The 25,637-nt window shown below is 32.6% G+C and overlaps 1 protein-coding gene across 1 annotated transcript in view; it reads right to left on the reverse strand.

Moving 5' to 3' along the window:
- Positions 1 to 25,637, reverse strand: part of WDFY4 (WDFY family member 4) — a 370,289-nt gene that overhangs the window by 197,565 nt on the left and 147,087 nt on the right. Inside the window, exons 33-39 of the mRNA XM_051981900.1 lie at positions 24,736 to 24,933; positions 22,297 to 22,414; positions 19,130 to 19,281; positions 18,005 to 18,243; positions 14,049 to 14,170; positions 7,031 to 7,216; positions 4,963 to 5,099 (exon numbers count right to left, since the gene is read on the reverse strand). Of these exons, the coding sequence (XP_051837860.1) occupies positions 4,963 to 5,099; positions 7,031 to 7,216; positions 14,049 to 14,170; positions 18,005 to 18,243; positions 19,130 to 19,281; positions 22,297 to 22,414; positions 24,736 to 24,933 (1,152 nt within the window). The remainder of the gene's footprint in view (positions 1 to 4,962; positions 5,100 to 7,030; positions 7,217 to 14,048; positions 14,171 to 18,004; positions 18,244 to 19,129; positions 19,282 to 22,296; positions 22,415 to 24,735; positions 24,934 to 25,637) is intronic.

The raw sequence follows: 25,637 nt of genomic DNA on the forward strand, positions 1-25,637 counted from the left end.
TATAAGGATCAAAAGTGCTTAGCATACTTCTCGACACAAAATAAGTGTCATATAAATGTTAGCCATTCTTACTATTATTATTATCATTATTATTCAATATAATATCAAGTTCAACATTTGAGCCACTGGTACACATTGGCCAAGACCAGGTATTACAGCAATGTCTAAGAGATTGGATCGGTCATTTGGAAATGTTGTAAAGAGAAATCAAGATTAGTCATTACATAATGCATTGAGACTCGGTTTTGAAATTGGGAAAATATCAGTTCAAGTATTGATTTTGACAAATAGATATTGTTTGTGGGTCTAGGGTGGTATCTTAACTTTTCAGGAGAATTTCTAAATATCTAAGTATCTAAGTATATAAGTAGTAGAACAATGTCTCAATGAATACTGGTAGTGAATTTTAGGATTAATGGTAGTGAATATACTAGGAGTTCCCTACTCCACAAGCCTGCTCATAGAAGGAAAAAAAAAAAGATTTGTTGATGAACTTAAGAAAGACAGATCCATCTGTAGTGAGTAAAAAAACTGTCAAAGAATAATTACATTATCTTAATTCAAAAGTATAAAACAGAGAAACAATATTCCAAGAGTTAATGATTTCATTTCTAAGGAAAATCTTTCCATGAACACCGATGAAAACAATGTCAATTGTTATATTCCTATAATGTCAATTCCTAAGAAGTTGCTTGAAGTCCAGAGGGGTTAAATAAATGCTCTTGTGGTCAGAACTATTAAGTGTCAGAAGTATTCTTTGAACCCAGGTTTTTCCAATTCTGTATTTAATATACCACGTGTGGCAGAAACAATATCCTAATATTCCTACTCTATGTAAGTTAGATTAATATTTCCTTAAAAGGTATAGAGAACAACTTCAAGTTTTAATTGGTTTACAAAGGAAAAAAGGTTCAGGCTACTGACTCTACTTCTTTGTGTTCTGAGTACAAAGCAGTAGTCAGGAGTTCTGGAGATGTTCTGATGCTTGACTGGTGAGCCACAATTAATAATTTAAGTTTCTTTCATCTGAATTATGTCAAAGTGTCCTGAATATCTTTCTTTATGAATCATCCTTCTGTTTTGGCTAAGCAAATTTTTTTAACTGTTAAATGATCTACATGTGTACCATTTTATTTTGATAAAGAAACCAAACAATTAAGGTACATTAGGCCCTGACCAGAATACCATACAACCTCTCAGAATTATATTATTACTTTTTAAATTCATAGAATAATAACAGTGGAAGCCTACATTACCTTGTATTCATCTAATATATATTTTTGAGAGTACACATTTCTCTTCTAGTTAAATATATATTCTTTGAGGATAGGGATTGTTTTAATTTTATTTTGATCCTCAATGCCCAACATTCTATCTAGCACATAGTAGGTTCTTATAAATTTGTTGATTGATTGATGGAAGACAGCTTTCTTATTGTATCTAATTGTATTTGTAGCATTTTATTCTTGTTCACTGTTAGATGTATGCATGTGTATATATATATATATATATATATATATATGTTGGTCTTAGTGTTTTGTTTCAGTAAGCATACATATACACATACACACATACACTGATGTGACATACTCACAGGAAAAGACAGAAGACATCTGGACCTATGATTTTATCATAAGTGCTATATATTGAACATCCAGAGTGTGATTTCTCTCCACTGAGGCAGTTCAGCAATTCTTCTATAACTTAAAGTTTTAATATATTATCTGGATCATTGAGAGATTTCATAATTGACCATGTAGTATTGACCAGAAGAAGTGGGCCTTGAGCATGGATCTCCTTGTCTCTCTAAAATCAGCCCTTTAATTGACTATACCATACTATTTCATATAGAATTCATATATAATTGTCATATTTAATATAATTTATAAATTTTATATATTTCACAACTCACATATATCATTTCATATAGTATATCTCCTCTTATAGATCCATGAAACACACACACACATACTTGAATGCATACTGAGTTTCACATCACATCAATATATGAAAATAGTTTGGTTAATAGTCTCAAATATTCACTGTTGTACTCCTTACCACTCTTTAATGTCAAGTATAATAAAAACATAAATATCATAATAAATATTTCTTCAAATTTATGAAGAAAATTATTTTTCACATTTCCCACAGGTCCCTAAATCTATAAAGTCTAGTGACACACAGAAAAATGGAAAATAGTCTATTCTCAAATAAATAAATGGTTAAAGACAAGAACAGTTGTCAAAAGAATTGCAATGAGTTAACAATCATATTTTAAAATGATCCAAAATCCCTAATAAGAGAAAGATAAATCAAAATAACTATTCCTTAACCATTCATTTAACCCAAAAATTGGCAAAAGTGACAAGATGGGAATAGTCAATGTTAGGAAAGTTGTGTAAACAAAAGCACAGCAATATACAACTGACAAAAATGTGAATTGGTCTAAATCAGAAATTAAGTTATTCTGTGAAAGTGACTTTGACTCAGAAATCCCATGGCTAAACATATACCTCACAGGAGGTCAATGATAAAAAGAAAGGTCTTATACATAATAACATTTAATGTAGGACTTTTGCAGAAATGACCAGGCAACAATGTGGAAATTAATAAAATAGAAAATTGCTGTCTTGTAAAAAATGTTAAATGTGATGAATATAAAGAAGCCTGGGAAAAATGTATATGAGCTAATAAAAATAATATCAGCAGAACTAGAAAATATACTATATATATATATAATATGTGACTACAGGAATATACAAAAGAAATAGTCACACAACTAGAATCCTAGGAAATTATAATAACAAACTTTGCCCCAGAAAAGACAGATGTGAAGTCACGTTTTTCTACTCTTTTTAGAAATAGGAGATATGGGTGTAAAACACATAATGTTTCACACTTGGTAGATATGTTGGCCAGTTTTTTGAACTGGGTTTTTTCCCTTGTTTCAAATTACATGTTATAAGACATGTTTCTGGGAGAAGGGGGAGGGAGGGATATATTAGGAAATATAGGTGATATGAAATTAAAGATATCAACCATTTTTTAATTAAAAAATTGGAAAAGGGCCACATGACCAACAATCACCAGGGCTATAGGAGGAAATAACTCAAAAAAGTCTTTCTTTGCCCACCTTCCTCTCCATAGCACACAGGAAACATTTCCTTTCTCTTAATTGTGTATTCCTCTTCCTAGAGTAATAAGGTGGGGATGTGGAGAGGCATGAGAAACCACAGGAGCATATTCTTGGTAGTAACTTCCCCCAAAGGAAATCATATCCATACCCCAAAACAATAATTCTAACTATTTCTATAGCTTCCATCATAATCATTCTGAAAGAATCTATTTCACCATGCTTCATCTTTCCTATTAGACATAGCCAATATTCCAGAATCTCTAGAGCTAGCACATTTAAGCCACAATTTCAGCCCATTGAGTATGAGGGCTGGCTTGGAGAGTGGAGATTTGTTAAAAAGTCTTCAGTATCTCTCTCTGGATCTTTATGGGGCATTGGATGTAAGACATGGACAATACCATTTCTGCCAGAGCACGGGCACCCAATCTCCAAAGGTAAAAATGTTCCCTGGCTTTACACACTACATTTCTCATAATACACTTATTCAAAAGACCACCATCAGGGCAGGAGGAAACAATTCCTCCATCTGGACAGGAGATTCTAGATTCCCCAGAGACTGTGAATTCCTGAGGACTTTCTTAATCTCTTCCCTTCCCCATCCAAAATAATTGCTCTTGAGAAATGTCATGGTGGAACAAAACTGGGATGTCAATAGACTAGAACCAAGAAAGGGTCATTAGCAGCAGCTGGAAGCTGCCTTCCTGTCTAATGAAAATACTGTTACAGTGTCCTTGCTGGACTTCTACACTCTTTGTCCTTTTCTTTTTATCTCCCTTTTTTCTCATTAGAATGTAAGCTCCTAAAGGGTAAGGACAGTCTTTCTGATTGTATTTATATTCCTAGTATTTATCTTAGTGCCTTACACAAGATAAAAGCTTGTTGGCTAGACTGAATTAGCCCTTCTTGGATATTATTATATCTAAAAAATTTAAAACTTTCTAGGCTAATGACAACATGTGTATTTTAGCACATAAACACATATATACACATACAGATGTACATATATGTGTAAACATATGTGCTACATAGTACACATATATGTGTAAATGTAAGAATTAAGAATTCTTAGTAAGAATTCCCCAAAGTGTGTAAGAAAATGCAAACAGAATTGGCAAATAGGTGGTTACACCCATTTATCATGCCAACCAATGTCCCTGGTTTAAATTGTAGCCTTGTCTTAATATGACACTCTCTATAACACTATTTTTAACTTAGCCTTTATCAGCACTCATTCCTAAGAATATGAAGCTGGAAAATATTTGGATCATTTGCCATTGGGACCACCATTCACTACAATCTAAAACAATATCAGATACACACATCAATCCCCGTCAAAACGAAACTGAAAAATCAGATCTCTTGAGGTTAAAAATGAAGGGGAAAATTTTATGCTATCTTTTTTTTTAATCAGAAAGGAAACAGGAAAAACAAATATACTGTCATAGTAAAAGAATCTCCCTTTATAAAAAAGTAGCATAGTTTCTAAATGGAATCTTACTTTATGCCCCCTTTAAGAAAAAAAAAGGGGGGGAATGGTCTTTCTCTAGGTAGAGAGACTAGACCTGTGATTTCATGGTATAGAAAGAACCCCAGACTCTCTCCCAAAGCAGATCAGCATATTCACTTCAATTTAGATTTAGTGAATTGCAGCAAGACTGAGAGACTTACCTTGGGTACCATGTCCAGTATATGTCATAGGTAGGATGGTACACTTAGATTCCCCTAACCTCCAGGTGGTTTTCTATCCACTATGCCACACTTTTCCATACTTTTGTAAAATTAATCAAAGCCCATAAAGAAAAATTCTCTAGGTAATAATGAAGTACCTCAACTTTGCACTCAGTTTCCTTCATTTGCCTTCCTGGAATCAACCTCATTGCTGATGACAAACTTTCGCTCCAGCTGGAGGTTTTGCTTGGATTCACAGTATTTGACTTGCTTGCCAGCATCTTCTTTTCAGATGCTATTGAGGAAAGAAAAAGAAACACATCTGAAATAAGAAGAAGTAAGTGATATTCATACAGCTTGGTAGATATTGCAGATGGAGAAAATATGGAACAGATGAGATGTCTGGAATAAAAGCCATACCACATCATCATGATTATTATTACTTCTGTGTACCAAAGCAGTAAATTAACATCACTATATTCCTACAGGGCACACATTCAGGTTCAGGTATCTGTCATATCTATCAACCTCCCATTAAAATACAATGATTGGCCAACTGACTGATCTTTCCAATCCACCATATTTCCTTTACAAATTTCTGTTGAGGAAGTCTCCATCTTCCCAATCAGCAAATTAGCCATATCAGAGTCATCCTCATTTGTTCACTATCCCTTACCCCACATTTCCAACCTGTTGTCATTTTTATTGTTTCTGCCTTCACTTCTTGGACTACTGCAAATAGCTTCTATTTGGCTTCCCCCACCTAATGTCCCTTCCCAGTCCAATATAGCCTCACTCATCTATAAAAGTAATCTTCCTAAAGTGCAGGTCTGAGCATTCTATTTCATTACCCAAAATTCCAATGGCATTCTAATAATAATAATAATAATAACAACAACTAACATTTATATAGCTCTTTATCTATATTATCAGGCATTTTGCTAAATATTTTACTACAATCATTATCTCATTTGATCCTCATAATAACCTAGGAGGTAATTTGTCTATTTATTTTCATCTTTGTCTCCTACAGCAGATGAAGTACTGAAGACAGAATCTATTTTTATGTTTCTTTATATTCTCAGCACTTGATATTTTGCCTAGTCGAATATAATATAATAAGTGCTTACTAAATGCTTAATGATTTGACTGGATAACCATTAATTTCTTATATGTGCATTTCTCTACATTTTAATACATTAATCTATATTTTATTACATTATCTACATTAAATACATTAATTTACAATTAATAGGTACAAAATCAAGCTAGCATTTACATAACACCATAATGTATTATAATAAATAAATTTAATAACATCATAATAATACCATGTATGATAGCATTTGCAAAGTTATACAAGAGTATGGCATAATTTTGTTTTCTTATTCATTTTCTTATCTTTTTATCTGATCTTTCTTGTGCAGCAAGACAATTGCACAAATATCTTTACATATTTTGGATTTAACATATATTTTAACATATATAACATATATGAGATTACTTGTCATCTAGGGAAGGGAGTAGGGGGAAGGAGAGGAAAATTTGGAACATAAGGCTCTGCAAGGATCAATGCTGAAAAATTATCCGTGCATATGTTATGAAATAAAAAACTTTAATAATAAGAAATAGTTATGTCCTATAGTTTTTTCTTTCATTGTAAATGAAATTCTGCCTTTAAAATATGTTAATGCATATTATTTTTCAATGCCTTTATATTTAAGTTGCCTCAGGGATAATTCTAAAGGTTGGGTCAATATTGCTTTCAGATTATGGTTCAATATTTTATGGAAAAAATAAATTTTATTCTTCTTGCTTTATGTAGTCCACTTTGCCATGTTAATTGGCAAAGGACAGTAGGAATACCACACTACATGAATGATGAGGCAAGTCTCTAGTCAGTCCTTGGATGTAACTACTCCTGCTTCCATAGGCTTTAAAGTCCTAATGCATTTGAGATAAGTGCCTTAAATGAGATCAACTGACTCCCTAATATTTTGCCCATCTGTCTTTGGTGAAGAAAGTGCTATAAAACTTCAGAAGACAGTCAGAAGGAAAAACTCCACTGGTAAATGCTTGATCCTATAACACTCATAAGAAAATATACAATACATTTACACGTGGGAAGCCTGCATATAGCTCCTCGTGAAATACTTAAGGGATTTATACAACAAGCATACTCTGTGTAGCAAAAACAGTGATCTTTTAAAATAAAAAAAAAGAGACCTAAGTAATGCTGCCAAGATTTGAGAGTTGTCTCCTCCCACAAAGGGGTGATGTTTTCGATCTTTATTTCATTCTCCCCAGGCTTTACAGAGAGGTCCATCTTGAAAGCATCCTCTAGTGCTTGCCGCCTCTGCTGCAAGAGCTGGTGCCAGAGGTTGAGGACTATTTTCAGAATGCCATGTTGAACTAGGGGAAAAGAAAATATGAAAAACAGTCCAGAAAGGATTCAAAAGAAGACAAAGTGTGAAAAATCAGGTACTATTGCATAACAATCACTCTCTTTTCTATAACATTTACTTAATTATTTTTGGAATTGTTATTGGAAAGCTAAGTGATTCTCTAAGAGTTACATATCTACAACCTACAACCAAGTACCAAATCAAACTCAAATAAAATTGATATTGACTTAGAAATCTACAAATAAACATTTTCTATGTTGCACTGTAGTTTATTTTATTTTATTTTTCTGAGTCAATTGGGGTTAAGTGACTTTCCCAGGGTCACACAGCTAGGAAGTGTTAAGTGTTTGAGGTCAGATTTGAACTCAGGTCCTCCTGATTTCAGGGCTAGTGCTCTATCTACTGTGCCATCTAGTTGCCCCTGAATTTATTTTTTAAATACATTTTGCAATTGCATTTTATTTTGATTTCTGAAAACTCTTGATTTGGCTAACTGAGAGGACTAAAAGTTTTTATGTTCAGAACTTTTGCCCTAGGGACCTCCTTAATTAGGATTTTTTCTTTATGTCCTGCTCAGTCTTTTTTAGAATATTAGTTTTATTCCTGCCTTTTGTTTTTACACTGTCTACATTTTCCCCTTATCTTTTCCTCTCCTAAAAAGTAATCTGTATGATCAGGAATCTTTAAAAAAAAAAAGAATGGACAAAAGTCAGTATAACTAGACAACACATAGATACAATATGATAATATATGCAAGATTCCACATCCTTAGACCTTTTACCACTGCAAAGAAGTTGGAAGAAATGCCTTCTCATTCTCTTTTAGGAGGTCATGCTTTTTTATGATTTTGTGATCTTCAATTTAGATAATTTTTATTTGTATTTATATATAGTAGTAATTGTGCTCATTGTACTAAATGCATATATTTCTTGAATGTGCTTACTTCACTTTGCAGTAGATTCATACAAATTTTTCCATGCTTTTCTGTATTCATCATATTTATTGGTTCTAATAGTAAAATAATATACCATTCCATTCATGCACCACAAATTGTTTAGTCATTCTCAATCTATGTGCATATACTTTATTTCCAAATCTTTGCTATACAAAAAGTATTGATAGAAGTCTTTTTGTCCATATAGGGCCTTTCTTCTTATGAATAGCCTCTTCAGGATATATACTTAATAGTGGAATCCTTGGGACAAAAGGTGTAGATATTTTAGTAACTTATTTTGCATAATTCCAAATTGCTTTCCAAAATTGTAATAGTGGCCCACTATAACTAAGCCACTTTCAGCCATTTTTCATTTCACTACTTACCACATCATTTTCTCATTTGCTACTTACTCCTGCCCCTGTTTACACTTTTTCCTTCATGGTGAGTTTTTACAAGTTTATCTCTTCCTACTTTATGCCTCCCTTGATATTTGGACAATGTTAAATGAAGTGGTTATAACAATCAAATGATTTTATATGATCTCAAGATATGAATAGGATGAACCTTGCTGAAGAAGAAAAATGAAGTCTCCATTGTATACTACTATTTCTCTACCATAATTAGCAAATAATAGTATCTTTCATAGTATCTTTCATTCCCTGAAGTTTAGTCAATAAGACTGTGACAACAGATATAATGTAGAAAACCATCTGTTAAACCCTTCCTTTTCCTGTGTCCTACAAAGACACCCTAAATAAAGATTTAGATCATTCTCATATAGAGATTATAGAGATGAGAATGTAGGGATATGGAATAGTAGATACTAATGTTCTTAAGACTGTTTCCTTGGGAAGGTAATACCATTCAAGATTTATCCCATTTCATATCTTCCTTCTTTCAGATGCCCTTTAAAAAGTTCTTAAATACATTCAAAACTGTTTTGCCTTGAGAAAAGATTTATTCTTTGTGTGCTTGATTTGGCCTACTTGCTATTCCTAACTCTGTTTTCTTTAGAGACATTCCCATATCCTCATACAAGATATTGTGAAATGAGGTTATAGAGTCCAAATGTGTTTTTTTTCCATTGTCATCCATGATGAAGATAAATGACTATTGTGTTGTCACATGTTATTGATGTTTCAGGTGGATTTTCTTTTAAAATCTCTGCACAAGAGGCTTTTCCTGGTTCCCTTATTGTTAATATTTTCTCCTCAATGGTTTCTCTTCCATTTATTCTAAATGCATCTTGCATGTCTCTGGTTATTTACATGTTGTCTCTCTCGAAGTGTGAACTTCTTGAGAGCAGGGCTATTTTTTATCTTTATTTGTATGCTCAGAGTTTAGCACAATGCCTGGAATATAGCAAGTGCTTGATACTTTTAGATTAATTAATTGATTGTTGGACATATTTAGGGAAAAAAGCCATTAACAAAAATTTTTATTAATTTTTTTTTAAGTTAGAAGTCACTTGTTTGGAACCACAAAGTCAGTATATCAGAGATGAGACTTAAGTCCTAATCATCCTGATCCCTAAGATACCTCTTTTTACATTAACCCACACTGCTTGTGTTTGTTAAATTTAATTGTATTATAGTTGAACATTCATTTTAAACTACCATAGTTTTTCTGGGTCCTAACTCTGTCATTCAGTGTGTTAATTATTCCTACTAGCTTGATATCCTCGGCATCTTTGATAGTCATATTATCTATCTTTATACCCAAGTCACTGAAAATGTTAAACATTTCACAACCAGGGACCAAGCCTATAAAACACTCATCAGAGATTCCTCTTCAAGTTAGTATTGATCTATTAGTATTGGCAACTAATCTTTGAATTGTTTTTCTGTCAGTTTAAAATAAGCCTGCTATTATTTATCCCATACCTCTCTTTATTGTCCATAAGAATAACATTAGGAAATGTGTCTACTGCTTTGTCAAAATTAAGATATATTGTGTCCATGGCATTTATCCATAGTTTAGGAGTCTTGTCAGAATGAATGGCTTCTAATTCAAAGATCATCTAACTAGAATTCAAGAGACTTAGATTCTAACCTTAGATTTCCTACCAATTAGCTGTGCAAAGTTGGGGAAATCATTGAACATCCCTGAGTTTTTCTTTTCTGTTTGTTGAATTTTTTTTTCATGGGGTGATTGTGAGGAGCTAGTAAAAAATGCAGAAAAGTAAAAATGCTTTATTCTATTAATATACTCTAAGAAATTAAAAGCAGGATGATTTCAGAAAGCCCTTGAAAAACTCCCATGAACTGACTCAAAGTGAAGTGATCAGAACCAGGATACTGTTGTACACAATATCAGCAATATTGTGCCATGAAGAATTGTAAATGACTTAGTTATTTGCAGCAAAATAATGATCCAAAACAATATCAAAGGACCTATGATTAAACATACTATCTGCCTCCAGAAAAGGAACTGATATTGCCCAAATACGGATTGAAGCATACTAGCATCATTTTCTTTTTTTTCCTTTGTTTTTGTTTGTCTTTTTGTAAAAAAAAAATAATTAATATGGAAATGTTTTACATAACTGAACATGTATAATCTCTATCAGATTGTTTACCACCTCATAAAGAAGAGAGGAATAGGATACAATTTGGAACTCAAAACTTTTTTTAAAAATTGTTTAAAATTGTTTTAACACGTAATTGAAATGAAAATAATATTACATGCACATATATTTTATTTTTTCCAAAAGATAATCTTTTCATTAACTACATTTGTTAAAATGAATTATTACAAAAAACATCTTACAAAAGAAAGTGCTTTTTGGTCTTAGTTTTCTTTTGTAAGATATCTATGGAAATATGTTTTGCCTGTTTTCACCCACATATTTGATATCAAATTGCTTGCCTTCTCAAAGAGGGTCTAAGGGTAGAAGAGAAGAGATAATTTTGAACTCAAAATTTTAGAAAATGATTGTTAGTTTTTTACGTTATTAGAAAATAATTAACAAAATAAAAATACATTAAAAACACAACACATTGCCTATTTTTTTAATTTAACTGTGTTCTTTTTGTGTTCATTTTTTCTAACTATTTTCCATAGTCTGATTTTAACTCACTTTCCAATCTACTATTCTTCATTGTTTTGTGCAGAAATACTTCTTGTAATCTTTTACCATCTTCTTTTTAAAAGATTTGGCAAATTAATCTGTGTTTAAAATAAGTGTCATTCTTGATTTTCATGTCTTTCCATTTAGGAAGGAGTTCAAACATTTGCTAGCTCAGATGTTTTTGAGTCTTTTGGTCTTCTTGTTGGCAAAGTTGGCACTTTACATATACTAAATTTCTATAGGGAATGGTCATATTCAGTTTCAATATTTTTTTCTTTATCTTCTTCTCATTGTGGAGAACTTAATAACTAATTTGAATTAGCTGGATTGAAATTATTGTAATTACCTATGGTATCTTTTTAATATTTTTTTCTCTTTCAGGGTTAGTCTTTAATTTTGATGAAACCCAGTAACCATATCACTGAACCCTGACAGTTAATTCAAAAATGACTTCCATGATAGTAGATTAGAAAACATAATGAATTTGGAGTTGGATGATTTGAAGTCAAATTTGAGCTAAACCAATATCAGTTTGACTATAGATAAATCTTTTGGTCTCAATTTACTCATATAAAATGAAGGCTTCTGAAGTCCCTTCTGGCCAGTATCTTTGACTTTTATAATCCAATGATCAGTAGCAAATTGTTTATTATAGGTTAAGATACAAATAATCATATTTTTGTCATATTGTTCAGTGATAACCATGTGTAAGATCTTCTGACTTTCTTTTAAAGACAGTATTTATTATATACAGGTATGACTTCTGAATAATCAATTTGTTAATACTAAAGCATGTTTTCTAACATTTTTGTAGAATCTTCCTTGTGCCTACTTTTACACTGAAATCACATAGTACAGTATGTATAGTAAATAAGTCAGATCAAAATCCAATATCCAAAAATTTAAGTAATTAAAACAGTTTCTAAAATTGGGACATATCACTTTTTTCTATTAAAAATGCATAAATTACTTATTATATCTGTTACATTGAGCTACAAAAAAAGAATAGAATGTGAAGAGTCCATGGTAGGTTGCATTAAATGATAGAATGTCCTTTGTGAGGGAAAAGAAAAACGATGGTAAGAGTATTATATCTGGTAGTAGAAATGAATTCTGATTTACTTAGAAGAGCAGACCTTTATAGGATACCTTCAAAGACTTCATTCAGGTGTGTTTATGTCTCTCACATTTAATATTCTAGCTTTTGTGGCTTCTTTGGTCAGTAGAGTTAGACTCTATTTCTCCTCTTATATTCAAATCTATATGTTCATTCTTTCCTCCATTTGGCTCTTATAATAAGAGTAGAAATCAACAAGAGGATGTTAAGATAGAGAGGGATCAAGATGTATCTCCCAGTTGTCAAATGACATAAACAAATGATTCTCAAAGTCAGAAACACAAATGGTTAATATTAATAACCAATTCAATGACAATTAAAAATAATTCTGAGGTTCCACCTTGTAAGAATAAAATTGTCAAAAAAAATTTTAAATGACAAAATTTAGACCTTGTAAGGAGAGGGACACATTATTACATGATTGGTGAAGAAGTGAATTCATACAATCTTTTTAGAAAACAAGGTAGTCTAATAATAATAACATAGTACTAATTATAATGTACTTTACATACATCATGTCATGTTATATTCAATAAGAGTTAGAAAACTGATCATATTTTGAATCATTGTTTCTATTCCAATAATTACTCTGAGGATATTATTGAGGAGTAAAATATCTACCCATAAATATGTGGCTTGGTATGAAATATCAAAGAACCAAAAATTACCTATATTCCCAAGGACTAGAGAATGAGTGAAATAAATTGTAAAATAGTAATGTAATAGAATATCACTGCAAAATCATAATTTACAAATATGATGAACATGAAGAAAAAATTTTCATAGAGTAAAGGAAGCAGAATCAAAATGTCAATATAGATTTATTACACTTATAAAAGGGAATCTAAGTGGCCCAATAGATAGAGCACTGGCTTGAAATCAGGAATACTCATCTTCATGAGTTCAAATCTAGCTTAAGATACTTTCTATTTGGATGAGCCTCAGGCAATCCTTTTGCCTCAGTTTCCTCATCTGTGAAATGAGCTGGAGACAGACTTGGCAAACATGATTGAAAAACTGAACAATATAAAATATTATGAAAATTATCTGTGATTTTGTCTACATGAGGGATGATAATATGGTAATGTCTTTCAGCTATAGATATTGCAAACTGTTTATAATTAGTATTTATGTTCTAGGGGATTGTTTGAAACACAGAAGAATTAAGTGATTTGGCTAAGTTTCATAGCTAGTAAGAACCAGAAATTAGATTTGAAGCATGGTTTTATTTACCTTGTAACTACTTATTTCTATGTCATCATTTTTCCACTATATCTGTTTGTCTTATCCTCTGAAACAAATACCCACCCACATTACATATATAATCATATATATGTATATGTATATGTATGTATGGTATTATTCAGCCATTTCAATTGTGTCCAGTGCTTTTTCTTCCCATTTGGGATTTTCTTGGCAAAGATACTAGATTTTACAAGGTTTCCAGGAACTAAGATCATTTATTCACTTTTCATTGTACACCAGACATATTTGGACTACTCCTCTCTTAGAGCTAATCTGTATTTATCCTTGGACACCCATAAGTCTCCCTCTGTTATTCTTTCAAAAAATTTTCAATAGTCTTTGATCTTGTATTCTAGGGAAAGATGAGGTGTCTATTATAAGAGTTCTAACAAATCATGTCACTCAGCTCCACCTTCCTCCCCCTCTTCTTCTCATCCCCAGCAAATTAAATAACAAATAAGATACATTACCATCACTCAGACTTGGAAGACCTTCCTCGCCTGGCTCTCTCATGTCTTCATATGGAGAAAGGAAGACCTGGTGATAAGGGCTCACTCTAGGTTTGGGTTCTAGTCCAAATCCCTCTGGATAACTGGAACCAAGAAAAGATTACCCAGTAGAGTTCAGTTTCTTTACTGTTGTTTCACATTAGTACTTTTATACCTCTTATATACTTCACCATTAATACTTATATACTTCTAGAAAACCCCCAAAACCTTGAATTGGAAAAGTTAGCCCATTTAAATTAAATAATAACTTCAAAAGGCAGGATCTTGTGGAGGTTTATGTATTGATTTTTGAGATGGGGAAGTCTGGGTGCAAGACCCATATCTTATAAATACTCACTGTGTGCTATTACTTTAACTTCCCAATGCCCCAGGCAATGTTCTTAGATTAAAAAATTAAAGATATATAATTTTTTTAAAGACAGCATAAAGGAAAAAAAAAACCTTTTGAAGGATTGGAAAACAAAAAACAACAACAACAAAAAAAAAACTTGTTTTTTCTCCAATGTTAATTAGGGACTTTCATTAAAATAACAACAATGACAATAATAATAATAATAACTGTAATGATAAAGTTAAGGAGAAAACATGCCAACATACAAAGAGATCCTCTATTATTGTTTTCAGAAGAAAGAAATATATGTGTTGGAAGGCCATTTTGCTAACCACACAGGCTGGGAAACTGCCTCAAAGGCAAGTGGCAGAAGTATGTCAACCTAGACTATAAATCCAGATCCTTAAAAGATCTGAATCTTAGCTTTAAAAACAAATCCACAAGTTAAACCCACAGTTAAAGGTTTTTTTCCAAATTAAATTCATACAGTGAAAATGATTTCATTAATTTACTAAGACATATTATATGAAGGGCATTGTATTAAGCACTTTGGGCAGAGACATTACTAGTAATTTTGTGCTTGGGGCAAGTGGCTGTTATGGAAACAAGCCTATTCTATAATCTATAGGACACTGGAATATTTCAGTGTCACTACTAAAAGGGCTATCATGTGTTTGACTGTGGGGAGAGAAATGAAGCCCAGAATAAGGTTCCCCATTCCTACTGAGGCTGTTGGGGCCAGGCAGAGAAAACAAGAGGAAGGAAATAATATCTTCAAAAATTGCCAACATTGCTCTCTAAATTTCCCACCTCAGGCAATTCCCCAAGTGCCCTACCTTATTAAATATCCCATTAAAAGGTTGAGAAGGGGTAAAATGACATAGAAAACAATAAATTGTATAAGATACACTTTAAGAGTTTTCAATTTTGGAGATTACATTTCAATTAAATTTTACTGCAAAAAGAATCTCATAGAAATTTATAGTTATGTTTCATGCCAGCAATCTCTCCTGGGTCCTTTTCTCTTCTCCCACTCTTTACATATTTTTGTATATAACATAACAACATTTTTGTACATACATATGTATGTATTTATTTATTATTTCTACATCTTGGATACCAAACCCTTATTAGAGAAATTTGAGACAAAGACTTTTTCCCACTGGACAACTTTCCCATTTGAACTGCTGTTTAGAAGTTTTTCTTTTTCAAATAATCAAATTTATTTATTTTACTTCTGGCAATTGTTTCTAATTCTTGTTTGACAATATAACTCCTTGGAAAATGCCATCTGCATCTAGAGGGTCTTCTCTCTATATTACCTCACTTGGTGATCTCATCAGCTCCCAAGGATTTAATTGACAACTCATCTACCTATCTTGCTACAAACTCACTGCTCATTAACAATTTTTCATTTACAACTGCTTTTCAAATTGGATATCTAATAGACATTTTAAACTCAACATATTCCATTGGAATTCATTATATTTCTCCCTAACCCTTCCCTATAACTATCTTTTGCCAAAAATTCTTAAGTGAAATGCTATGAAAAATACTGAGTCTTAAATAGATGTATGGAACCAATATATTAATGTATGGAATGTGTGACACCAATATATTAATAATATAATTATTATATTAATAATAGAATTGGATGATTAAAGTTTAAATGGAATCTCAAAAAGACACCAGTAAATATTTGTGATCCCCTGAAAGAAAAGCATTCAGCTACATTTGCAAATTCCCAAACAACCTCCAAACTTCCCAATATAGCCTATAAAGAATACTGCCATCTTCTCAGTCCTCCAGGCTCAAGAAATCATCCTCACTCCCCATCTCCCACCCAATATCCATATGTGTTGCCAAAGACTATTGATTTCACCTTTGGGACTTCTTTCTCTCTGATACTGATCCCGCCTTGGATCAGGTCCTCCCCATCTCACACTAGGACTATTGCAATAGCTTCCTGCTGGATCTGCCTGCCTCAACTCTCACCCTACCTCAGTCCATCTTCCATCTTTCTATCAAAGTGATTTTTATTTAGAATCCTTAGACCAGATCCAACCACATCAGTCTCATACTGCATAAACTCGACCAAATACAAGGTTCTTTTTGGCATTGAAAGCCCTTCATAATATTCCAGTCTTCTTACATCTTACCCCTGTCATATATTCCTCAATCTACTGATATTGGTCTCTGCTGTTCCACAAATATGATATTCCACTTCTTGGATCCAGACATTTCCTCTGGCTTTTTCCTCTGACTGGAATACTTTTCTTCCTCATCTCTATCCCCTTGTTTCTCCAGCTTCTTTAAAGTCACAATCTCATTTTCTCTAGTTCTTTCCCAATCCTTTTTCATTCCAATGCCTTTGTGCTTTTAATTATTCTCTATTTTTCCTGCATATAGCTTGTTTGTGTGTGTGTGTGTGTGTGTGTGTGTGTGTGTGTGTGTGTGTGTGTGTATATATATATATATTCTTATTTCCCTTAAACTAATGAATTCCTTGAGGGCAAGAATTATCTTTTCCTTTTTTGTATCCCCAGTGCTTAGCAAGCTGTCTGGTACAGAGGAAATAATAAGTCCTTACTGGCTGACAGTCTTTTCTAAATAATGAAAATGTTTCATATAAGGAGACCAAGCTAGCATTTGATTTGGCATAAGACTAATGGCTTATGTAGAAACATACAATGGTATAAAAAGTTAATTCCTAGACTCTCTCTCAAACATGAATTGTTTCCATAAACTATGATTTATGAAGGTCACACAAGACCTAAATATTATAATGGCAGGCATCACACAGCATAATGGGAAAAGCACTTAATTTGAGGACACAAGACCTGCTTTTGGACTTTAGTTCTGTTACTATCCCTATGATCTGGAATAAATAATTGATCCTCTCTGGAACCAAACTTCTTCAACTATAAAATTAAATGATTGGACTATATGCCTTTTAAGTGACTTTTTAGTTCTAGATCCAGGCTCATCTCATATGAATATTGGAGAGTGAGAAATGACAGAAATATGAGAAGAGGATGGAGGAACAGAGAGATGGACAGATATGAAGATGGACAGATGGAAAAAATATTAGCTTTGGAACACTACAGAAGAATTTCATTAAATCATTTGGATGAAACATATATTAGAGAATTGCTCTTTTTTGGCAAAAATTCTAAAGTGAAATGCTATAAAGAATACTGAGTCTTAGAGGTGAAATTAATGTATGGGATCCAAACATCAATAATAGAACTAAAGTGACTAAAGATTAAATAGAATCTCAGAAAGACATCATTAGATATTTATGATCCACTGAAGTGAAGGCATTCAGCTACATCTCCATTAATAGAACTCTACAAAGAAGAAACCATTTTAAACACTAGAAAATATAAAAGATCTCTCTCTCTCTCTCTCTCTCTCTCTCTCTCTCTCTCTCTCTCTCTCTCTCTCTCTCTCTCTACCATGATAACATTTAACAAAATATTGCATGTAACTTGGACAGATGATCAAAAATTATTTTCATCTACAATCCTAAATCCCAAAACTGTTTTTCCCCCCACAGTCCCTTTTTATTAGGCTATATTTTTACCTTCTTGCATGAATGTGAAAAAGACAGTGCATGAAGCAGATGACAAAGGTCATATTTGAATTGTATGTTGCAAAGATGATATCCCATTGCTCTTGAAGGAAGTTCAAAACACTTAGTAGACCAAGGCATTCAGAAAGTGACTGCTGGGGTTTAGACAGGCAATATAAAATAACTCTATTTAAGCTGCTGTATAAGACACCAAGAAGAGCTTCCTTGTGAGATAAAGCACTCTCAATGACCTGTAAAAGCAAAAGCAAAAATAATCCCTATTAGTATTATTTTCTTCCTCAAATTCTCTTGTATTTGATTTCTTGTATATGTGTTTAAACCATCCCTAAAACCCAAAACTTGGTAGAGCAACTTGATGGCTAAAAGTGTTTTTTATAGATTCTTAATGTCTAGCACAACCACAATGCTTTGCAAATATTAAGTACTTAATACTTTTTAAATTTTATTTTTTTCAATTGCATGTAAAATATTTTAACAATCTTTTAAATTTTTTTATTTATTTTATTCTGAACTTAAAAATAAAACTATCATTTCTATAATATAATAGAATGGAAAAATAAAAAAGATGATTGTTCAGGAAATTACAAATTTATTATGTACAACTTATTATTCCTTTTAAATATATAATACAGTTATCATATAATTCTTTTTTCTTCCTCTTCCCTAAATTGTCTTCCTCCCTCCATGCCCTCTCCACCCTGAGAAAGCAAGCAATTTGATACAGATTATATATGTAAAGTCTTACAAAACATACTTCTATAACAATACATGTCAACTTGAACTAGTGATTTAGAAGGGGTTTGGGGGGAATGGGATTCCGTCTGATCACCCTGAGGAACCCTCCAATGTTGAGATTATCTGATTTTGTGACTTTCCTTTAGGAATGAATTTCAGTTCATTAAAAATGGATCTGATTTCATGTGGAGATAGAAGGTGATAATGTATGTGTATAAAATCTTCATCTTTTTGTAATTCCATTTCAGAGAGGGTAAATCAAGTCTGGCCAAATGAAATAAATGAAAGCATAACACTTTGATTATATGGTATCAAACAGTTACTTTGCAAAATATTAACAGAATATTATGATAATTAGACAAATGTCTTTAGAGTACATACCACCATGATCTGCTCTGTGATAAATAGAAGGATTTCTTTGGGGTCTGCAATAAACATTCCACTGTAGAGTTTTTCAACCAGTTTCTGCGTCAAGTAGGAAATGTTTGCTAATGAAAGAGTCGATTCTGAACTCTGTTGTGACTCTCTAGTCCCTGTGGGGGTAAATGTGTATTTTAATATAGGAAGCATTCATTTAATAAGCTTTTATTAAGTATTTACTGTCAGGAACTGAGGACACAAAGTCAGTCCTCAAGGACCTTATATTCTATTGGTAAAACAGATGAGAAGGAGAGAAAATAAACATAAGTAACTAAGCAAAATCAATGTTAAAGTAGTTGTAGGAGGATAAGGATAGAGCAAAACTACATTAGGAACAGAAGATCAGGATAGATCTGGATATAACACTTTTAAAACAACCCAGAAGTGAACTAACCGTTTTGGCTGAAATATCTCACCATTAATTAAAACTCCCAGATCTTTTCAAATTTTGTCTAGCTATGTTTTCTCCATCTTTTTGTTAAGGAATGTGGGATTTCATGCTATAAGAAGCCAAAGGAAGTGTTAAATTTGCTTCAAATACAATAATTTGAACAGAGAGGCTTGTCTAAATAAAATTTACTCATTTACTGATATAAAGCCAAAGGAAGAGATTTTTTCAGAGTGAGCTACAGACAAAAGATTTTTCTGCTTAAGACTATTAGAGACTTATTATCTACGATAGGAAAGAGTGCTAGATTTAGAATTAGAAAAACTAAAATTGATTGTTGGCTCAATGATTTATTAGTTGTGTGAATTCACATAAAACATATATAATTTATGCAGGTCCTGTTTTCTCATCTGTAAAATGATGGTATTGGACTAGATGACCTGAAGGTTTTTTTTTTAATAATTTTAAAACCGTCACATAGCTACATTTTCAAGGTCATCTTGTAAAATGGTATATGTTGAAGAACTTCAAGTTATATTAATGACAGTCTCCTGTACTCTCTGGGGCATATGAGTTATACATTATATCTTTTCATCAAGTCCATAAACCTTTCAGTCTATAGATAGCAGAGATATTTGGAAGTTCAAGATTTCCCAAATTAAAAACTCCATTTATTCATGTATATCCAATCAGGTTCAGATTCAAGGTATGTGGGTTGTAACAAGAACCTGCAGAAAATTGAATATGTACAGAACAAAAAAGGAAATCCTATCCAAAAGGCCATGGGATTGACTATGTGTGTGATTAGAAAGAATACCAGGCCTTTTGACTGCCAATCTGTTATTCATATTGCAAGCAGTCAAGCCTTCATATAAGTTGATAGCTAATAATAGATGCTGAGGTCCTAGGAGCTTCTGTGAGTTAGAGGTCAGGTCTGGCTGACTTCCCCAAAATTTGCATCAGTCCTCTGGGAACCTGAATAAAAGTAAAGTTTGGGTACCCAAGATTTGACAAGGGCAAAGTTTGTCTTATTCCAATTGGAGAACAAATTGGTGCTCTTAAATGTGCTGGAAGATAATCCAGATTAATTTGATACATTATACAGGATTCAGAAAATAAGTGATCAATATAGGCCTGCAATATAAATTATATCCTTCTGGGCTTAAAGTCATTTTGAGTGTTGAATATATGCCAAGGTTAAACTGCCCAAAACTAGAGGTCTCAACTAGAAGCGGGAAGATCACACGTTCCCTCTCACCAGAGACATCAGAACCAGATTAAATGTTAATTGGGACATGGTTAACAAAATTTAAAAATTACATGAAAAATAAAGTAAATCTGTAATATTTAAATTCAATATGTAGCAACAGAAATTTGTTTCTATTTAAGTTTGCTAACATCAACAATAATGAGTCAGAAAGACCATCCTTTTATATTCACAGCAACCCAGTGACATAGCTATAATCACTATTTATATTTTCTTTATGAATAAACTGAGGTTTAGAGATAATAGCTAACACAACTAATATGTCTACAAAAGGTTGAGACTTAGGTTTTCCACAATAGGTCATCCTTCAATGCCTGTGTCCCTATGTTCATGTAGGAACAAGATGAGTTCAGAAAGACTATCTACAAGCTCAATCATGTGTATTCTGGTATAATCAGAATATACAAAGCCAATTAAAATGTGAAAACTACTGAGGAGCTCATAGTTAACCCTAAGTTTGGTGAACTTTAAATATTATTTAGAAAGTTTAGGTGCCTCTTAGCTTTAGAGAAATATTTCTAAATTTGTGTGATCCTTTTATCCTCATAAATAAACAACAGGAAATTCACTCTTGTAACATGGAATAGAAAGATAAGTAGTAGACAAAAAAGAGGAAGATCTGTCTAGTCCGAAAAGCTGAATATCTTAGCCACAAGAAAATAATATAGGCGATTAAGATTCATGTGTGACACATTTTTGAAATCAAGGAACCAAATTGCCTCAGAGAGATTCTACAAGATGTAATGAGTGCCTTGAAATGGGCTTTTATGATTAAGGACATTTATAAAATAGCTAAAAACAAAAGTTGGAAACCTGGGTGTAAAGACCCCTGAACAAGTCTTAAGAGAGGAAGCTGGTATAATAGAAATCTGACTGTGGGTCAACAAGACCTGAGATTCACAAATGGCTCCTTCCTAGTATATGGCTCTCCATTCATGATTCCTTTTTCTTGAATAGCAGTGTTTGTGATAATGATGATGGAGGAGGTGAATAGCTCCTACTTATATGAGCACATTAAGGTTTTCAATGAACTTGACAAAGATTATCTCCTTTTATATTCACAGCAACCCAGTGACATAGCCATAATCACTATTTATATTTTCTTTATGAATAAACTGAGGTTTAGAGATAATAGCTAACACAACTAATATGTCTACAAAAGGTTGAGACTTAGGTTTTCCACAATAGGTCATCCTTCAATGCCTGTGTCCCTATGTTCATGTAGGAAGCTTGCAATCCTGTTTTTCCCTGTTGCCATAATGACCAACAGCATATTTACATTTCGGTTAGGCAAGTCTTGTGTAATGGACAGTAATCTGCTCCATGTCTATTTTTTAAAATGGAGTATTTTTCTACCTCATTCTTGTATCACTGACAAGGAATAATTCAGTGTCTCTTCTACAGCATCAAAGCTTTCAAATTGACAAATAAATTAAATGAATAGAAATCAGGATTCATCCTCCCCCCACTCACCATCAGAATTTATAGAATAGCAGCCTTCACTTAGAATGTGAAATACACCCATAGCAGAAAGCAGGATCTCAGATTGGAAGCGTCGTTTCTGTTGGTTTGTTGTGTTCTCTGGGGAAGCCTGAAATCATGACATATTTACTGTGACAATGAGAAAAAATTCCGTGCTTACTGAACATATATATTATCTGAAAAAAAAGAGATGGTTTGGACTCCAGCTTCTTAAACTGTGGTTCATGACTCTGTATGGGGTTTTGTAACTGTGGGGGTAGTGAAATTATGATTTATTATCAAGAAATGTTTGATTTATATATCTGTGTTATATAACTATATATCACGGGTCATGTAAAAATTTTTTTGGGCAAAAAGGTGCAACTGGAAAAAGTTTAAGAAGCCCTAGTATAGAGAGTGTGAATTCAAATAATTGAAGGGAGGATCATGTGGGAAAAGAGCTATATTTTTCTACTCAGCCCTTGTTGATTCAGCTGGAAACAATGAATGGAATATCTTTTTTAAAAAACAAGTTTTTTTGTATAATGCAAAGAAATGCTTCCTAATTATTAAAGCTGTACAAAAATGCAATGAGTTGTCTAGGTATAGGTGGGTCCCATTTCTGTAGGTATTTGAGAAGATAAGAATTGTCAAGTGTTTGATACCTGAGTAGTCTATGGATTAGATTAGGTCAAGTCTAAGATCCATTCTAGCTCTGAATCTAAGATTCCATAAATGGAAGAATGATGATCATATGGAATCATTTTCCCTTTTCAAAAAAAAAGAGACTTCATTTCATTTCCTAGTAAAGGTCATTGTTCTTTTGTTTCAAATACACCCAAGAGTACCATTGTCTTCCAAAGTCAATAACAACTTCAGTCTAAACCCTGATGATCTAGGACATTGTTATCCTAGCTTGTGGTCCAAATGAGATTAATATGTTTACTATTGGGGGAGACTTATTTTGTTGGAGCAGTTCCAGCTGAAGTTCTAGGAATTAGTCCTCTTTACTGGAATAGAAATATATGTGTGGATGTAGATGTAGATGTAAAAATAGATATAGATATGATGTAGATGTAGAAGTATGTATATCTCTTAGGCCAGACTCTTAATAATGAAAATTATATAAAACCACCATTATTTGGTGAAAATCCACTGTTTTCCAAGTACAGATATTAATATTTTTTACCTAATCAAAGACCCTCTCAATTCTGACATCAATATCAGTAAAACTTGCAACAAAAGTAATAAGAAAAAACTTGATAATTAACATTAATTTTCCCTTACATTATGCTACTTTATACTTGATATCGATAGCACTTTTATATGTACTATCATTTGAGCCCCACTAGAAGGAAATATATCTACTCTTTCAAGCTACTATATCTTAAGAGGGTCATTGTACTGAAAAACAAAGTGAACTATTTGCTCAGAAATTTACAGTTGTAACAGAGAAGCAACAAGTGCTTCATTTGAACAGCTAGGTGGTACTAGAATGGAAATCAAGAAGATCTGAGTTCAAATTCTACCTCAGATACATACCAGATGTGTAATATTGGCAACTTACTTAATCTCTGCTTGTCTAAGTTTTCTCATCTGTAAAATGAAGTTAATAAAACTTCCTACCTGCCAGAGTTGTTATGAAGATCAAATGAGATAATACTTGTAAAATGTTTAATATAGTACCTGGAACAACATAGAGCCATATAAATGCTAACTATATATATAAAATATAAATATAAGTTCTCATTTTCACAAATGAGAAAAATGAAGCATAAAGAAGTTGGTTGACTCAGTCACTTAGTATAGTACAGGTGGTTGTGAGGGAGAGCAGAACTGAAACTAGAACCCAGATCTTCTGATGCCAAATACAACACTTTCTAATACACTAACAATGTACTTTTTATACAATAACCAGAGCTTTCACTAAGAATCACTGGGAGTTGAGTGTCTTTTAAAGTCGAAATCCTACTTGTCATTGTTTAGGGCCATTCTAACAAATGAATTTATTCTTTTCTAAAACACTTTTTATTCAATTTCTATTTACTCCTAAATCACTCCTATTCAAATTGATGCAGTCATTACTTTTTCCCAAAGATTGAATTATTCACGGATTTATCTCAGGAAATTATTTACTCGTGATTTTTAGGGGAAACTTGAGAGCTTCTTGATCCATGTCATCATAAAGGGAAAAAAAATGAAGTTCAACTCAATTATATTTGCTGTTAAACTGATCATTTCAAGTTCATTTCACATTAAAAACATAGCTGCCATATGAAGCTCAAAGATTTTTCATATCCTTGGCGAAGGACAAAGGTTCAGTACTCTTCTAGAATCTTGATCCTTCACTAAATCCTCTCCTCTACTAGCCCACTCACTAGACTCCAACTTTTGCCTCAGTCCTTTGAATGATTGAATATTCAAACCCACCCACACTGCAACAGAACCAACCTCAAGAAGGAAGTCCAATGGATGCAATTGTTTTTGTGTTGGAGTACAGAGCAAGATCTCCATAAGAAGGAGCTTCAAGAAATCAGAAACTTGTTTTCTGGCTGGGTGAAGAGAAGGACTTGTAGGGGACTCCACACTATTCTGTCCTTCAGCAGCAGTCAAAAAGACGTTGTCATTTCTTGAGGAGTCACTCCTTCTCTATTCAGGGAATAAAAACAATTTTCAATTCATTCTAATTTTCAAAAAAATGCATTCTCTATTCAAGGCACGTTTTTAGTAACTTAGGATATAAAAGACATAAACAAAAACTCTTCTCTCTTCAAGGAACCTATGTTCTACCAAGGTGATAGAATATGTCCAAAGTTTTAGCAAGTAATTGAAAAAAAGAAAGAGAATTAACACTTGAGGAAATCAGGAAAAATCTCAGACAGGATAGGATCCCTGAATTTTGTTTTAAAGAGTAAACTCTTTAGACTGAAGATATGGAATAAAGGTGAATTCCAGACATGTTGGGCCACCTATGCAAATTGATGTGGTAGATTCAATGTCATGTATGAGGAAGAGCCATCAGAATAATTTGCCTGGAATGGAGAGTGTGTGAAAAAGGAGTTATATACACTGAGATGATTGATACCAATTCTAATGATCTTGTGATGAAGAGAGCCATTTACATCCAGAGAGAGGATAGTGGGAACTAAATGTAGATCAGAACATCACATTCTCACTCTATTTGATGTTGTTCACTTGCATTTTGTTTTCTTATTCATTTTCTTTCCTTTTTGATCTGATTTTTCTTATGCAGCAAGAGAATTATATAAATACATTTACACATATTAGATTTAACATATACTTTAACATTTATAATATGTATTGGATTGCTTGCCATCTAGAGGAGGAGGTTG

The sequence above is a fragment of the Antechinus flavipes genome, chromosome 2 (genome assembly GCF_016432865.1).
Source record: "Antechinus flavipes isolate AdamAnt ecotype Samford, QLD, Australia chromosome 2, AdamAnt_v2, whole genome shotgun sequence".
Lineage (NCBI taxonomy): Eukaryota > Metazoa > Chordata > Mammalia > Dasyuromorphia > Dasyuridae > Antechinus > Antechinus flavipes.